Consider the following 17,978-nt stretch of genomic DNA (forward strand, 5'->3'; position numbering starts at 1 on the left):
AGCGCAGGAGGTCAAGGCTACAGTGAGCCATGATTATGCCACTGCACTCCAGCCTGGGGAATAGAGTGAGAACCTGTCTCAAAAAAATAAGTAAATAAAAATAAAATAAAATAAAAGCAATGGATTTGCATTGCAAGAACAAACATGAAAGGAATATATAACCAGAAAGTACCCCTAGTCCCACCTTCCAGAGAAAACAATTATTACCAGAGGCATTCTTATTTTTGCATATTTCCTTCTAGGTTTCTCTCAGGTAAGTGTTTTACAAAGGCAGGGGCATAGCACATGTACAATTCTCTACTGCCCTTTTCTAGTATCATTATATCACCCATTTTATCCTGCTATTATAGAGCCATTAAGCTTACCATTTTTTAAATGAAACAAATATGTTCTATCAAAAGAATACACCACAATTTTGTAAACTATCCCCTTAGTGTGGCACACATGAATGTTATCATTGTTTTTCTATTATGAATATGGCTGCTACGAACATCTTATTTTATTTCTTTATTTATTTTGAGACGGAGTTTTGCTCTTGTTGCCCAGGCTGGAGTGCAATGGCACAATCTCAGCTCACTTCACCCTCTGCCTCCCAGGTTCAAGTGATCCTCCTGCCTGAACCTCCTGAGTTGCTGGGATTACAGGCACCTGCTACTACACCCAGCTAATTTTTGTATTTTTAGTAGAGGTGGGGTTTCACCAAGTTGGCCAGGCTGGTCTCAAACTCCCGACCTCGGGTGATCCACCTGCCTTGGCCTCCTGAAGTACTGGGATTACAGGTGTGAGCCACCACACCCAGCCTTATTATTATTTATTATTATATTAGAGACAGAGTTTCACTCTTGCTGCCCAGGCTGGACTGCAATTGTGCAATATCAGCTCATTGCAACCTCCGCCTCCTGGGTTCAAGTGATTCTCCTGCCTCAGCCACCCAAGTAGCTGAGATTACAGGCACCTGCCACCACACTCAGCTCATTTTTGTACTCTTGGTAGAGACAGGCTTTCACTCAGTTGGCCACACTGGTCTCGAACGCCTGACCTCAGGTGATCCACCCACCTCAGCCTCCCAAAGTGCTGGGATTACAGGCATGAGCCACCATGCTCGGACTTACTGTTTTTTGTTTGTTTGTTTTTTTGGGGGGGGGGTTTGAGATGGAGTTTCACTCTTGTTGCCCAGACTGGAGTGCAATGGTGTGATCTCGGCTCACCACAATCTCCACCTCCTGAGTTCAAGTGATTCTCCTGCCTCAGCCTCCCAAGTAGCTGGGATTACAGGCATACGTCACCACGCCCAGCTAATTTTGTATTTTTGGTAGAGACAGGGTTTCTCCATGTTGGTCAGGCTGGTCTCAAACTCCCAACCTCAGGTGATCTGCCCGCCTCAGCCTCCCAAAGTGCTGCGATTACAGGTGTGAGCCACCGCGCTCAGCCTTATTGTTTCTTAAGACAGAGTTTCACTCTGTCATCCAGGCTGGAGTGCAGTGGCATCATGCCCACTCACTGCCACCTCTGCCTCCCAGCTTTAAGCAATTCTCCTACCTCAGCCTCCTGAGTAGCTGGGATTACAGACATGTGCCACAATATCTGGCTAATTTTGTATTTTTAGTAGAGACGGTGTTTCACTAGGTTGACCAGGCTGGTCTCAAACTCCTGACCTCCAGTGATCTGCCTGCCTCAGCTTCCCAAAGTGCTAGGATTATAGGCATGAGCCACCATGCCCGGTCCTGCATTGAACATCTTAATGCAGGGGCTTTCTCAGTATTTTGACTCTGTAAATTCACAGATAAATCTCTGTCTCAAAGTGTCGGGACAGTTTTATAGCCCTTGAAATGTAATGCTAAAATTGTTATCAAAAGGATAACAATATCCTATATAGTCTGTACCAACAACTCCCAGTTTCATTTCACCCTTGTCAGCATTAGGTATTATATTTTTTTCTTTTACTAAAATAACAGGTGAAAAATTGTTCATTTCACCTGATGGGACTTACGCACATTTCCAGTACTGACCTGGGGTATGCAATATTGAGCTTTAACAACTTGTTTATCATCTCGTCATCATTGTCAATCAGTTTATAAAAGTTTTCCTTCCTTATCCGTATCATCTCATTTCCCAGGCTCAACAGGATGAAGGGTCGTGTGTCGTGTTCACCCTCTGGAAGGAAGATCTGGTGAAGGCCCTAGGGAAAAGTTGCAGAAAGTTAGACCTCAGAGACTGGCCAGGTCTGCCCACAGATTTTCTAGATGGGAAAAAGAAAAAAAAAAATTAAACAGGAGGTGAATTTATCTGGGATCACTGAGCAAATGACAGGCAGGAGAAATCCTGGGCCCTTTTTGCTGCATGACATGGAATTCCTCTGACGCTGGGATTAGAAGAGCACCTAAATCACATCACCCACTGTCCCACCTACTCCAGCAATCTACTGATGCCACTATTGCTCTCAAGTTTTCCCCAACGTCCAATTACAGCTCTTCTTTTTGTCAAATAAACCTGTTTTCTCTTCCTTAGGAGTTACTACAAAAATCAAACAGCTAGGCGCCAGGTGCAGTGGCTCACAAGTGTAATCCCAGCACTTTGTGAAACCACATCTCTACAAAAATTACAAAAGTTAGCCAGATGTGATGGTGCATGCCTGTAGGCCCAGGCTGAAGTGGGAGGATTTCTTGAGCTGAGGAGGCAGACGTTGCAGTGAGCTGAGATCCTGACACTATATTCCAGCCTGGGCGACAGAGCAAGAGACTGTCTCAAAAAAAGTAAAACAGTCTGGGTGTGGTGGCTCACACCTGTGATCCCAGCACTTTGGGAGGCCGAAGCAGGCAGATCACCTGAGGTCAGGAGTTTGAGACCAGTCTGTCCAACATGGTGAAACCCCGCCTCTACTAATAATACAAAAATTAACCGGGCGTGGTGGTGGGCACCTGTAATCCCAGCTACTCAGGAGGCTGAGGCAGGGAAATCGCTTGAACCCAGGATGTAGAGGTTGTGGTGAGCTGAGATTGCGCCACTACACTCTAGCCTCGGGTGACAGAGTAAAACAGTATTTAAAAAAAAAAAAAAAAAATCAAACAGCTAGTCCTCTTCTAGACCTTATATTTGCAGCCACCCACCGCACCTTTTTCTGCAGGCTTGTTTCTCCTCCATCCCTCACTGACTTCAGTGGCCATAGGCCCTCCTCTCTCCAGCTCGAGCTGCCCTCCTGCTCCTCAGCTTGAATTCCTACTTTGTTCTATGTGGAAGGGAGATGGAAGTCCACAGGCATACTCGCTTCCTTGATGAAGAGTGTAATCCCCTTTTTAAGGAGACACCCTGGGACAGGCAGAGCCAGGACTAGAATCCTTGTTGCTGAACTCCCAATCCAGTGCTCACTCTTCAGCCTCTCAAGGCTCAGGCAAGGAGGGGCAGGGGCAGAAAATGTTAGTGGCCCCAGAGCCACTAATGCCAGCTGTGTTTGGCTTAAGAAGAAAAAGGGCCACAAACCGAGAAGCCTGCTCTGCGGAGGACACATGGAGTTGGGAGTAAGTAATCCTGGATCCCAGTTGCTGTGGTTGAGGTGCAATATACATATCTAATTACCATCTTTTGTTGAGAAATGCTGAGTGTATGATAAAAATATATTGGTTGCTAAGAAGAACGATGATGAGGAAACCTAGCTGATCCTGCCCCCAAGTGGAAAACTACTTGGGGCATTCTAAAGTGGCAAGACAGTATATGTATAACATACACTGGTTAAAACAATTCTTTAAGCATGGGATATGTGACCCTGCCCCCATGGCTCCCTCATGGAGAATGCTTTCTAGTTTGTCTTTCATCAGTGGTAAGCAGGCGACAGCTGCCTGACTAGTTTATCTTGGTTCTATGAGAAAACACAGAACACCTGTTTGTTAATAATAATCACCTGTTCAGAGAGTATAACTATGTGGGTCAGAATCTGCTTGAGGCCTTCAGCCTGGAATACTGTCAGCCCCCTGAGGCTCTCAGCTCAGAAGCCTGTTGCCCCCCACCTCCCCGGATGGTCCCACTTTGCTGTTCTATCTGGGTGTCTGCTTCTTAATGCCTTCAGCGCCGCCTGGGTGGGGGTCTCTACGGCTGAGCTGGTCCTGGTAATCTTTACCACTTTTAAGCATATAGTTCACTGGAAATAAATATATGCATGTTCTTCTTTCTTCTTATTCCCTCTCTTCCTCCACATTCCAGCCTCTGCTAACCACCAATATACTCTCTATCTCCATGAGATCCAGTTTGTAGCTCCCATGTATGAATGAGAACATGCAATATTTGTCTTTCTGTGCTTGGCTTATTCCACTTATAACAGCCTCCAGTGCCATCCACGCTGCTGCAAATGACAGGATCTCATTCCTTTTTATGGCTGAATGATATTCCATTGTGTATATGCCCCACATTTTCCTTAAACATTCATCTGTTAATGGACACTTAGATTGATTCCATATTTCAAAATAGTACTCATGTGATTTGGGGCACGCAGTACCTCCTGGGCCATTGCTTGCCTGTGAAATGGAGGTGAGAATATCTGCCACACAGGTCTCTGAAGGATTCTGAATTTGAAAGATGTGAAGCTGGATCTGGAACACCCTCCCCACTTCCACCATTTGGGTTCTAGACCTTGAAATCTGACCACGTACAAACTCTTGGGTGTTGTGAGCCCTGGCCTTGTCTCTCTTTGGCTAGACTGGGCTGGCGCTATGCCACCTTTCCTATGAAGTTGCTGGGGGTCTATGAAAGATGGCACATGTGAGGGTGCTATGGGGAGGGAAGCACCTTGTGTGTCTCTCATGTTGAGTACAGTGGCCACGAAGAGCCTCCTAGCCAATTCCAGGCCTTGCACAGAAACCAGAACGCTGCTCTTTAGCCAGCTCCTACTCTGGGGAGGAAATATATATAGGAATTTACCCCTTAGAGCCATCCTAGGATGTGGGGATTTTCATCTTGAGATGTGGAAAATGAGGTTCAGGAGAGGAAATGTACCTATCCACAGTCATGTATCTTATAATTACAATAGTGATGATGATGAAATCGTAATAATAGCACCAGCTAACATTTATTGAATGCTCACTAAATTCCAGGCCCTCTTGTAGCTTTTGTGTCCATGACCCATTTAACCCTCACCACAACCCGGTGAGCTGACTCCTATTCTTATTCTCACGTTACAGGTTAGGATGCTGAGGTTAAGAAAATTGTCCAACATCACACAGCATGAAAGCAATAAACGTAGGCTTTGAACCAGATGGCCTGTCTTCAGAGTCACAATGAGGAAACTGAGACACACAGAGGTTAAGTAGCTTGCCCAAGGGAATGAAACATAAAGTGGCAGAGCCCAACCTTGAACTCAGGAATCCACTCGGGAGCACTGCTGTCCTACTTGCTCTCTCAGCCACCTCAAACTGCAGTCAGTTGTTTCTCTGGCTAGATGCTTCAAATAGCTTCCCAAAGCACCTGGGATCAAATAAATCTCCTCATGCCTCCTAAGGCCCGTCCAGCTCAGCCTCATGTCATTGCCACCTTGCTTACTCTGTTCCAGCCACCCTGCCCTCCCTTCCAATCTCCTCAACATGCCTCCGCCCTCCTGTCTCAGACCTTGAACTTGCTGATTCTCTGTCTAGAACACTTCTGCCAGGTTTCTTTTTTTTTCTTTTTGAGGCAGGTCTCACTCTGTCCCCAGGCTGGAGTGCAGTGGCATGATTGCAGTTCACTACAACCTCAACCTTCTGGGCTCAAGTGATCTCCTTCCTCAGCCTCCCAAGTGGCTGGGACTATAGGTGTGAGCTGGCTGTTTTGTTTTTATTTTTGCTTTTGGTAGAGAGCAGGTTTCACCATGTTGCCCAGGATAGTCTCGAACTCCTGGCCTCAAGCAATCCTCCTGCCTTGGCTTCCCAAAGTGCTGGGATTACAGGTGTGAACCACTGTGCCCAGCCCCACAGTTTATTATTTTCATCATTCAAGTCTCAGCTTAAACGTCACCTCCTTGGAGCAGCCTTCCCTTAGCCACTCCATTTAAGAACTTCCCCACCCCATCTGCTTTCTATTCCATTCCTAACAGCAATTTGTAATTTTCTACATATTTACTAATTACCTGTTTATTGTTTGTCCGGACTACATCATAAGCCCTGTGAGGGCGGGAATTAGGTCAGTTTACTTAGCCACACAGGTACTTTGTGCCATGCTTGAAGCATGGTAGGTGCTCATAGAATGTATGCTCAGTGAATGACCCAGATGGAGCCACACAACTTTACAGGCGACAGCTCACCCAGATGAATCTTCTCATTTTCTCATCATGCAGATTCAGAAAGGAAAAGTGATTTGCCCAAGGCCACACAGCTAACTATTAGAAGCAAAATGAGAATAAGAAGCCCCGCCTGCCACCTCTCTTCTGAGCTGCCCATGGCTCTGGCCTGCCCAGTTTTGACACCTCAGAGGCCTCAGCCTGCCTGTTCCCTGAAGAATTTGGATCTCCTTTATCTCCTGACTCAAAACCTGGGTCCTTCTACCCTAGGCCCCAACCTCTGCTGTTCCCAGGGCTGACTCAGCTCCACTCTGCTGCTCCCAAGAGTGAGGATAATGTGACCCACCTTCTTGGGGGAGGGTTCAGGCACAGCAGTTACCACTCTCATTCTCCTACAACTGAAGCCAGGGCCTCAAAACAGGGAGCTCAGAGTCCTAGCATAGGCACCTCATGGAGGCATCCACAGACATTTTCTTCAAAAAGGTCACGTTAATGAATATTTGTTGGCCAGGCACTAGGGCTCACGCCTATAATCCCATCAGTTTGGGAGGCCGAGGTGGGTGGATCATGAGGTCAGGAGTTCGAAACCAGCCTGACCAACATGGTGAAACCTGTTGGTCTAAAATACAAAAATCAGCCGGGCATGGTGGCACGTGCTTATCATCCCAGCTACTCAGGAGGCTGAGGCAGGAGAATCGCTTGAACCCGGGAGGCAGAAGTTGCAGTGAGCCAAGATCGTGCCTCTGCACTCCAGCCTGGGCAACAGAGTAAGATTCTATCACCAAAAAAAAAAAAAAAAAAAAAAATGTTGAAGGTCTTTTATGTACTGGCCCTGAGTGGGAAGCAGCTGCCAGGTCCTTATGCTAAGTCCCTGCCCAAAGCCTTCCAGGACTTCTAGGAAATCAAGGCCTAACTCCCTGTTCCAGCTTTGCAGGGCCTGGACAAAACAGACCCTGTTGTTCCTGTTCCCGACACAGCCTCCCCTCCTGTCACTGCCTACCAAACCAAGCAAGGCCTTTCCTGACCTCGTGCCTCCATCCTGCCCAGGCCTCAGCATCCCTTGGTGCCCTGTGTTCAGCTCTGAGCGCCTTACTTTAAAACATTAACAAACTGAAGTGAAGCAGACACCGCCTTCGTTAACTATAACAAAGACATATTAATGTAAGATGTTAGTAATGGGGGAAACTGGGTGTGGGGCATATGGGGACTCTGTACTCTCAATTTTTCTGTAAATCTAAAAGTTCTAAAAAATAAGGCCACTAAAACAATGAATCCAGTAGTAGGGGCAGGGGGAGTGTGGGTGACCATGCTTGGCTGTGAGCTGATCACTATGGAAGCTGGGAGGGAGGTGCCAGAGCTGAGTGGCAGGAGGAGTGGTATGTGGGTGCGGAGGTGGGGCAAGCAGAAGGGCTTTCCAGGAGGAGCAGTGGGCCGTGGGGCTGGAAACTAGGCCCTATAAAGAACGACCAAAGGAATAGAGGCTCCTCAGCATGAATATGAATATAGTTAACAGAACATCGGCACTGTGCCTAGCTGCATAAATGCTGAATGAAAAACAAAAACAGCATTCTTTAAATACCTAAGGGCATCACATGCTAAGGAAGTGGATTTCTTCTGTTTGGGGGACAGGGCAGGGAGAGGAGAGGAGCTAGTTTAAAGCTGCAGGAAGCAATGTTCCCAGATGCTGAATGACCACACATGGGGCTTCAGGAGACAGCCCTCCGCAGGGATAGGTGTGCTGAGGCCCATTGCTCCTCCTGGAAAGCCCTTCTATGGCCCCACCTCTGCACCAGCACACTGCTCCTCCTCCTCTCATGCAGCTCTGGCACCTGCCACCCAGCTTCCATGGTGATCCACTCATAGTCAAGCATGGTCATCTATACTGCCTTCCCTCCCACAACTGCATTTTTTTTTAGACACGGTCTCATTCTGTTGTCCAGGTTGAAGTACAGTGACACAATCATGTCTCACCATAGCCTCCACTTCTTGGGCTCAAGCAATCCTCCCACCTCAGCTTCCCAAGTAGCCGGGACCACAGTCAAATGCCACCATGCCCAACTAACTTTTTAATTTTTTGTAGAGACAGGGTCTTGCTTTGTTGCCCAAGCTGGTCTCGAACTCCTGGGCTTGATCAGATGTGAGACACTGTGCCCAGCCTTGGATTCTTTGTTTTTTGTTTTTTAGGTTTTTTTTTTTTTTTTTGAGACGGAGTCTCAGTCTGTCACCCAGGCTGGAGTGCAGTGGCATGATCTTGGCTCACTGCAACCTCCACCTTCTGAGTTCAAGTAATTCTCCTGCCTCAGCCTCCCGAGTAGCTGGGATTACAGGTGTGTGCCACCATACACAGCTAATTTTGTATTTTTAGTAGAGATGTGATTTCACCATGTTAGCTAGGCTGGTCTTGAACTCCCAACCTCAGGTGATCCACCTGCCTTGGCCTGCCAAAGTGCTAGGATTACAGGCATGAGCCACCGCGACCAGCCTGGTGGTCTTATTTTTTAAAACAGTTTTAGATTTACAGAAAAATTGAGAAGATAGTACACAGAGTCCCCAGGTATCCCACATCCAGTTGCCCACATCTTACGTTGGTATGTCTTTGTTACAATTAATGACCGATACATTACTGTTAGTTAAAATCAATGAGTTGCTTAGATTTCCTGTTTCACCTAATGCCCTTTTTCTATTCCACCATGTTATCCAGTACAACATTATATTTGATAAGAGGGTTCTTTAGACTTCCCTTAGCTGTGGCATTTTCTCAGGCCATTTTTGATGACCTTGGCAGTTTTTAGGGTACTCATTGAGTTTTTTTTGAGACGGAATCTCACTCTGTTGTGCAGTGGTGCAATCTTGGCTCACTGCAACCTCCGCCTCTGGGGTTCAAGTGATTCTTCTGCCTCAGCCTCCTGAGTAGCTGGGACTACAGACCTGCACTGTCACACTCAGCTAATTTTTATATTTTCAGTAGAGACGGGGTTTCACCATATTGGCCAGGCTGGTCTTGAACTCCTGACCTTGTGATCTGCCCACCTCAGCTTCCCAAAGTGCTTAGATTACAGGCATGAGCCACCACACCCAACACTCATTGAGTATTTTGTGGGATGCCACAATGTTAGAATTTGTCTCATGCTTTTCTCATGATTAGACTGGAGTTATAAGATATTGAGAGGATGGCCACAGAGGACGAGTGACATTTTCATCACATCCTATCAAGGGACAATCTGTCAACACAATGTTTTACTGCTGGTGTTGGCCTTGATGACCTGGCTGTGTTTTTTAGATTTCTCCACTGTAAAGTACTTCATTCCCCTCTTGCCATACTGTACTCTTTGGAAGGAAGTCCTATGCATGGCCCACATTTAAGAAGTAGAGAGTTAGGCTCTCTTCTTTAAGACAGAGTATCTACATAAATTGCTTGAAATTTATTCTTCAGGGAGATTTGTCTCTTCTCCTCCATTTATTAATTTATTATTCATTCATTTATATCAATATGCACTCATATTGCACTCATACTTATTTTGTACTTTTGGTTATAATCCAATACTGCTTTATTTTGTTGTTCAAATTGTTCCAGCTTTGGCATTGGGAGATCTTGTAGTTGGCCCCCATGTCCCTTGGATATGCTCCCATATTAATAAAGTAGTTCCTGCCCCTCCCCCAGCTCTTCCTTACTTTCTGGCATTATAATAAATATGTTCTAGACTCATCCTGTGTATTTCCTGTCCTAGTCCTAGATTACACCATTCTTCCAAAGAACTCTTGTTCCTTTTATTGGGAAATTGTATTACAACTCATGATCTGGCTTCTTGACATTGGCCTGGGCCATGGTTTTTTTGGGTATGACCCCAAAAACACAGGCAACAAAAGCAAAAATAGACAAATGAGATTGCATCAAACTAAAAAGCTTCTGCGTAGCAAAGGAAAAAACCAACAAAGTGAAAAGACAATCTAAAGAATGGTAGAAAATATTTGTAAGCCATAAATCTGATAAGGGGAAAATATCCAAAATGTATAATGAGCTTAAACAACTCCGTCTTGAGAAATCAAATAGCCTGGTTAAGAAATGGGCAGAAACCCTGAATAGACATTTCTCAAAGAAAGACATACAAATGACCAATGGGTATATGAAAAAATGCTCAACATCACTGATCATCATGGAAATGCAGATTGAAGATCCAATGACATAGGGTCATACCTGTTAAAATGGTTGTTATCAAAAAGACAAAATACGACAAATGTTGGCAAAGATGTGGGGAAAAAGGGAACCCTTATACATTATTGGTGGGAATATAAATTAGTACAGCCATTATGAAAAACAGTATGGAGGTCAAGCATAATGGTTCATATCTATAATCCCAGCCCTTTGGGAGGTCAAAGTGGGAGGATTGCTTGAAGCCAGGAGTTCAAGAACAGCCTGGGCAACATAGTGAGACCCTGCCTCTACAAAAAAATTAAAAAATTATTTGGACATGGCAGCACATGCCCATAGTCTCAGCTATTCAGAATACTAAAGTGAGAGGATTGCTTTAGCCCAGGAGTTCAAGGCTGCAGTAAGCCATGATCACACCACTGCCCTCTAGCCTAAGTGACAGAGCAAGAGCCTGTCTCTTAAAAAGTATAAAAGAAGGCCAGGCATGGTCGCTCACGCCTGTAATCCCAACACTTTGGGAGGCCGAGGTAGGTAAATCACTTGAGGTCAGGAGTTCAAGATCAGCCTAGCCAACATGGCAAACCCTGTCTCTACAAAATTATAAAAATTAGCCTGGTGTGGTGGTAGACATCTGTAATCCCACCTACTTGGGAGGCTGAGGCAGGAGAATCACCCTAACCTGGGAGATGGAGGTTGCAGTGAGTTGAGATGGTACCACTGCACTCCAACCTGGATGACAGAGCAAGACTCTGTCTCAAAAAAAAAAAGAAAGAAACCAAGATCCAAGTGTTAAGTGTGCTTATTGCTAGAAGGGTATCGTTTCTTTTAGGTCCTCTTAACTAACAGAGCGAAACAGTTGTATGCTTCTACCCACACCTAGAAATATTTCTATATATAATTATCTGTAAGTACATATTGAGCAAAACTTGAGTGTTTACTGATGTTTTCAATTCTAATCCATTACCACATGGAGCATTCTAGGCTCCTCCCCTTTCTACACATTCCTGCTTAAGTAGTGAAAAACCTGGCTCCCACCCTCTGCCATCCATTTACTGAACTGATTGGTTTCAATGTTAACACTGTGCGCATGTATAGTAGTATAAGTACTGCTAATCCATGCCCTCATGAGAAACAACTTTATCAGTAGGGTACAGTGCTCAAGCACAACCGCTTTTGCTTTAGTCTTTCCAACTCCACTCATTTCCATAGTTACTCAGGTCAGCATCTTTTCCCCCCAACTCCTTCACAGAGATTGTTTCATACATTTGTAATAGATTATCTTGTCATAGTTTGTATTCCTTCCTAGGATCCACTGACCTCCTAGGTGATTTATTTTTCTTTTTAACAAATTGCATACATTAAGATTCACTCTTTGTGCTGTAAAATTATATGGGTTTTGACAAATGCTTTTGTAGCCACCATTACAGTGCCATACAGAATAATTTTACTCCCCTAAAAGTCCCCTGTGCTTCACTATTCATCCCATCCCCTGAACTCCAAAACTCTCACAACCACTGATAATTTTACTATCTCTATAGTGTTTTTCTTTTCCAGAATGTCCTAGAATTGGAATCATGCAATATTTAGCCTTTTCCTAATGGACTCCTTAGAAACTGAATTCTTTAAGAAATCAGATTCTGTAAAAATATTACGTAATTTATTTAATTTTTTGAGAAGGAGTTTCGCTCTTGTCGTCCAGGCTGGAATGCAATGGTGCAATCTCAGCTCACTACAACCTCCGTCTCCCAGTTTGAAGTGATTCTCCTGCCTCAGTCTCCCAAGTAGTTGGGATTACAGGTGTGCGCCACCACACCTGGCTAATTTTTGTATTATTAGCAGAGACGGGGGTTTCACCATGTTGGCCAGGCTGGTCCTGACCTCAGGTGATCCACTCACCTCGGCCTCCCAAAGTGATGGGATTACAGGCATGAGCCACCATGCCCAGTCCCAGCTAATTTTTCTATTTTTAGCAGAGATGGATTTCACCATGGTGGCCAGGCTGGTCTCAAACTCCTGACCTCAAGTGATCTGCCAGCTTCTGCCTCCCAAAGTGCTGGGACTACCGCACCCAGCCAGTATTGTGTTTTTTAACCTCAAATTCCAATTGTTCATTGCTGGTATAAGGAAAGCAATTGACTCTTGTATATTAATCTTATATCCTATGACCTTGCTATAATCTCAAGAGGTTTTTCTTTTTAAAAAAGATTGTTTGGAATTATCTACATAGACAATAATGTTATCTGCAAACAAAGACAGTTTTATTTCTTCCATCTCAATCTGTATACCTTTTATTTCCTTTTCTTGAATGGCCTAGGTAAGACTTTCAGTACAATGCTGAACAGGAGTGGTAAGAGGGAACATCTTTGCCTTGTTCCTGGATTCATTTAAAGCCAAGTCTAGATATCACATCATTTAATCTATAAATATTTTGACATGTATCTCCTAAATATAAGGACTCTTTTTAAAAAACATAGCCACAATTCTCTTTTTTTTTTTTTTTAAAGAGATAGGATCTTGCTATGTTGCCCAGGCTACATGTGCAGTGGCTATTCACAGGCACAATCCCACTACTGATCAGCACGGGAGTTTTGACCTGCTCTGTTTCCAACCTGGGCCGGTTCACCCCTCCTTAGGCAACCTGGTGGTCCCCCGCTCCCGGGAGGTCACCATATTGATGCCAAACTTAGTGTGGACATCCGATCAGCATAGCACACTACAGCCCAGAACTCCTGGGCTCAAGTGATCCTCCCACCTCAGCCTTCTGAGTATCGGGGACTACAGGCACACGCCACCATGCCCGACAGCCACAATATTCTTACTGTATCTTTTTTTTTTTTCTCAAGAGAAAGTCTCACTCTGTTGCCCAGGCTGGAGTGCAGTGGCACAATCTCAGCTCACTGCAACCCCCACCTCCCAGGTTCAAGCAATTCTCATGCCTCAGCCTCCCAAAATGGCTGGGATTACAGGCACACACCACCATGCCCAGCTAATTTTTGTATTTTTAGTAGAGACAGGGTTTCACCATATTGGCCAGGCTGGTCTCAAACTCCTGACCTTGTGATCTGCCCGCCTCGGCCTCCATAGTGCTGGGATTACAGGTGTGAGCCACTGCACCCAGGCTATTTTTATCACATCTTTACAAATCAACACAATTCCTTAATATCATCAAATATGGAGGAAGTTTGTTTTGTTTTGTTTTTTGAGACAGAGTTTTGCTCTTGTTACCCAGGCTGGAGTGCAATGGCATGATCTCGGCTCACTGCCACCTCCACTTCCAGGGTTCAAGCTATTCTCCTGTTTCAGCCTCTTGAGTAGCTGGGATTACAGGCATGTGCCACCACATCTGGCTATGAGGAAAGTGTTTTTAAACCTTTACTCTTATTAGTTAACATTCCAGCCCATTCATGCTCCATGGTGAACAAAGTCTTGGCACACTCACCAAAATTTCTCCCTGCTCCACGGTATGCACCTTCACGTAGGCCCCCACTACAGCCTCTTTGGGGAGCTCACCAAGGTTGGTATTGATCATGTTGCATTTGATGGTCTGAGTAGGCTTGGATCTGAAATGTGACAGCTTGTTAGAGAGCCTGTCTGTAACAGTCTGCTCCTGAGGCCCTTGTTAATCAGCCCTGGCTCTTCTGCACGTGGAGGGCTCCCCTACCTGGGGAATTCACAGCTCCCCAAAAGGTGAGAAAACTCAAAATCAAGCCTGGGAGGGACCGACTCCTACTGTCAGGAATTGGAGGGTGCAAAAAAGGAGACGGGAGAGGAAGGTGAAACAGGCCCTCCCTCCTCTCAAACACCTGAGGGCTGTCCCGCCCCCCGGAGGCAGAAGCTGATGATCCCATGCAAGCAAGTCAGGCCTAATGGGTGGGAAGTCCAGTCCAGAATGGCCCCCTCATGCTCAGCATGAGGAAAGAATTTCTTCTTTTTCCTCTTTCTTTTTTTTTTTTTGAGATGGAATCTCACTCTGTTGCCCAGGCGCTGAAGTGCACTGATGGGATCTCTGCTCACTGAAACCTCTACTTCTGGGGTTCAAGCAATACTTATGCCTCAGCCTACCAAGTAGTTGGGAATACAGGCGCCCACCACCATGCCTGGATAATTTTTGTATTTTTAGTAGAGACAGGGTTGCCTAGGCTGGTCTCAAACTCCTGGCCTCAAGTGATCTGGCCACCTCAGCCTCCCAGAGCTGGTATTACAGTCGTGAGCCGCCATGCACAGCCAAAAGGAAGGAATTTCTTTGTCTTTTTTTTTTTTTTTTTGAGATGGAGTTTTGCTTTTGTCACCAAGGCTGGAGTGCAGTAGCATGATCTTGGCTCACTGCAACCTCTGCCTCCTGGATTCAAGTAGTTCTCCTGCCTCAGCCTCTCAAGTAGCTGGAATTACAGGTGAGCACCATCATGCCCAGCTAATTTTTGTAGTTTTAGTAGAGATGGGGTTCTGCCTCTTGATCAGGCTGGTCTCAAACTCCTGACCTCAGGTGATCCACCCGCCTCAGCCTCCCAAAATGCTGAGATTACAGGTGTAAGCCACTGTGCCCAGCCTGGTGTGTGTGTGTGTGTGTGTGTGTGTTTTAAGACACAGAGTTTTGCTCTGTTGCCCAGGCTGGGGTACAGTGACATAATCACAGCTCATTGCAGCCTCAACCTCCTAGACCCAAGCAATCCTCCTGCGTCAGCCTCCTGAGTAGCTGGGACTACAGGTATGTGCCAATATGCCCAGCTAAAAAAGTATTCTGTAAATGTTAACGATAATTATCATTATAGGCTTGCAACAACCCCAAGACTTAGATGCTATTATCTACCAAGAAATACAGCTTAGAGAGGTCAAGTCCTTTGCCTCGGGACACAGAGCTAAAATAAGTGGTCAAGCCAGGATTAATTCCAAACACAGGCTCTTATCTACTGCCCTATAACTGCCTTTCTTAGATGGATAGAATTTTCTGAAGCAGCTCAAAATCAAAAGGGCCGAGCAACACACAGACCGACAGAATGTCAGAGCCAGAAGATCTGTCCAGCCCCTTCCTCCTTAAATGGGTTACTGAGGCCCTGAGAAAAGAAGTGGCTAAATGCCTGAAGTGCCCTTTCATGTTACAGGTGAAGAATGTGGGTCCTGGCTCTCAGACCCAGGATATCTCTAGGCTGCCTCATGCACAACCCTTTGGGATTGACCTGTGTCCTCCATCTTTGTCCCCTCCCCAGCATCCCTGACATTCTGCCAGATAAGTATTCTCTCCCTTTGCAACCACAATCTGGACCCATCTATCTGGCAAGGGCTGGGCTTACTTGATCTTCGGGCCCAGCATCTTGGGGACACTGTCTCCTGAGGTTCTGATCTTCCTGCTGAAGCTTGTCCCCTGTAGCTCCCAGGCTTTTTGGAGATGCAGAAGTTTCAAGGAGCTAAAGTCTTGTAGAGGATATGATTTGATCTGGAATTCATTGTATCTTTCCAAAGGAGAGTATTCTGTTAGGGAAAGCACAGGAAAACATACTTATGGATCTTTGCATACATGATGATTATGGTGGTAGCAGTTGAAGCTTATCACAGGAACCTACCTGGATGGTCTGGAACATGGGGAAATTAAAAAAAAAAAAAAGAAAGAAAGAAAAAACTCTGTGGCCTCCATGTAACGTCCCTGGGTGCCAGGCCCTGTGCTAGAGCCTTTGCATTCATTACATCTGGAGAAGGGTGATTAACATACTTTAAAAGATAAGATGAAAGCAGAGAGCTCAAGTCACTCAGAAAAGGTTAAAGCTTGGATTTGAACTCAGGTCTATCGGATTCAAAGCTCATACCATTCCATTAACAGATCATATTTATCCTGGCCTTCAAACTGGGCTTTCAAATTGGGGCAGGGTTAGCAATAAAAGATAAATGGATGACTGGTCATAGAACCTTAGACAAGTCATATAATCATTAGAGCCCTCAAAGGAATGTTTTTGTTTTTTTTTAAGATGGGGTTTCACCATGATGGCCAGGCTGGTCCTGAACTCCTGACCTCAGCTGATCCACCCACCTCGGCCTCCCAAAGTGCTAGGATTACAGGCATGAGCCACTGTGCCTGGCCAGGAATATTGTTAAGAATTACAGGCTGGGGCACAGTAGTTCACACTTATAATCCTAGCACTTTGGGAGGCCAAGTTAGAGGATCACTTGAGTCCAGAAGTTCAAGACCAGCCTGGGCAATGTGGCAAGACCTCATCTCTACAAAAAAATTGAAGAAATAGCCAGGCATGCTGGTGTATGCCTGTAGCCTTAGCTACTGGGGTCACTGAGATGGGAGGATTGCTTGAGCCCAGGAAACTGAGGCTGTAGTGAGCTGTGTTCACAAGACTGTGTTCTAACCTGGGCAACAGAGTAAAATTCTCTCAAAAAAAAAGAATTACAGATAAAGTATGTGATACGCCTAGCCCAGTGCCAGCATATGATAGGCCCTTCATGAGAGTTATTTTAAAAAGATCACCAAGAGTCAGTTGCAGTGGCGCATACCTGTAGTCCCAGCTACTCTGGAGGCTGAGTTAGGAGGATTGTTTGAGCCTAGGAGTTCAAATTCAGCCCGGGCAACACAGAAAGAGCTCATCTTGGCCAAGCATGGTGGCTCACGCCTATAATCCCAGCACTTTGGGAGGCCAAGATGGGCAGATCATTTGAGGTCAGGAGTTTGGGACCAGCCTTACCAACATGAAGAAACCCTGTCTCTGCTAAAAAATAAAAAATAAAAATAAATTAGCTGGGCATGGTGGTATATGCCTATAATCCCAGCTACTCAGGAGGCTGAGGCAGGAGAATTGCCTGAACCTGGGAAGTAGCAGTTGCAGTGAGCTGAGATCATGCTATTGCACTCCAACCTGGGCAACAAGAGCAAAACTCCATCTAAAAAAAGAAAAAAGAAAGACTTTGTCTCTTAAAGTAAAAAGTCTCCAAGGAAATGTAATTCAGAAATAAAAAAGAGCAAACTACTCAGCACGCTAAGCAAAAGAAGCCAGACACAAGAGTTCATACTGTATGATCCCATTTATATGAAACCATGGGAAGACAAATCTAAACTATAATGATGGAAAACAAATCAGAGGTTGCCTAGGGCAGAGGTGATGGGTAGAGAATGATGGGTGGTTGCCTAGGGAGGGAGACCAAGGGAACTTTTTGGGGTGATGGAAATGTTCTATAAATTGATTGTAGAGGTATAAATTTGTCATGGAATTGTGGCTGGGTGCAGTGGCTCACACTTGTAATCCCACACTTCGGAAGGCCAAGGCAGAAGGATCACTTAAGCTGAGGAGTTTGGGACCAGTCTGGGCAACATGGCAAACCCCGGTCTCTACAAAACATAAAAATAAGCAAGGTGTGGTGGCACGTGCCTGTAGTCCTGGCTACTTGGGAGGCCAAGGTGGGAGAATTACTTGAGCCCAGGAGGTCAAGGTTGTAGTGAGCCATGTTCATGCCAATGTACTCCAGACTGGGTGACAAAGTAAAACCTTGTCTCAAAAAAAAAAAATTTTTTTTTCTAATTTGTCATTTAACTATACATGTAAAATATGTGCATTCTGACATATAAAAATTGTACATTGGCCAGGTGCAGTGGCTCAC

The 17,978-nt window shown here is 45.3% G+C and overlaps 1 protein-coding gene across 12 annotated transcripts in view; it reads right to left on the bottom strand.

Annotated features, from left to right (window-relative positions):
• Nucleotides 1-17,978, bottom strand: part of CNBD2 (cyclic nucleotide binding domain containing 2) — a 73,172-nt gene that overhangs the window by 13,061 nt on the left and 42,133 nt on the right. For all 12 annotated transcript variants that reach the window (XM_078371016.1, XM_035302750.3, XM_035302749.3 and 9 more), the window contains 3 exons: nucleotides 15,677-15,854; nucleotides 13,828-13,948; nucleotides 2,010-2,179 (listed from right to left, as the gene is read on the bottom strand). In XM_078371016.1, the coding sequence (XP_078227142.1) occupies nucleotides 2,010-2,179; nucleotides 13,828-13,948; nucleotides 15,677-15,854 (469 nt within the window). The remainder of the gene's footprint in view (nucleotides 1-2,009; nucleotides 2,180-13,827; nucleotides 13,949-15,676; nucleotides 15,855-17,978) is intronic.

Source organism: Callithrix jacchus, chromosome 5 (assembly GCF_049354715.1).
Source record: "Callithrix jacchus isolate 240 chromosome 5, calJac240_pri, whole genome shotgun sequence".
In the NCBI taxonomy this organism is placed as follows: Eukaryota; Metazoa; Chordata; class Mammalia; order Primates; family Cebidae; genus Callithrix; species Callithrix jacchus.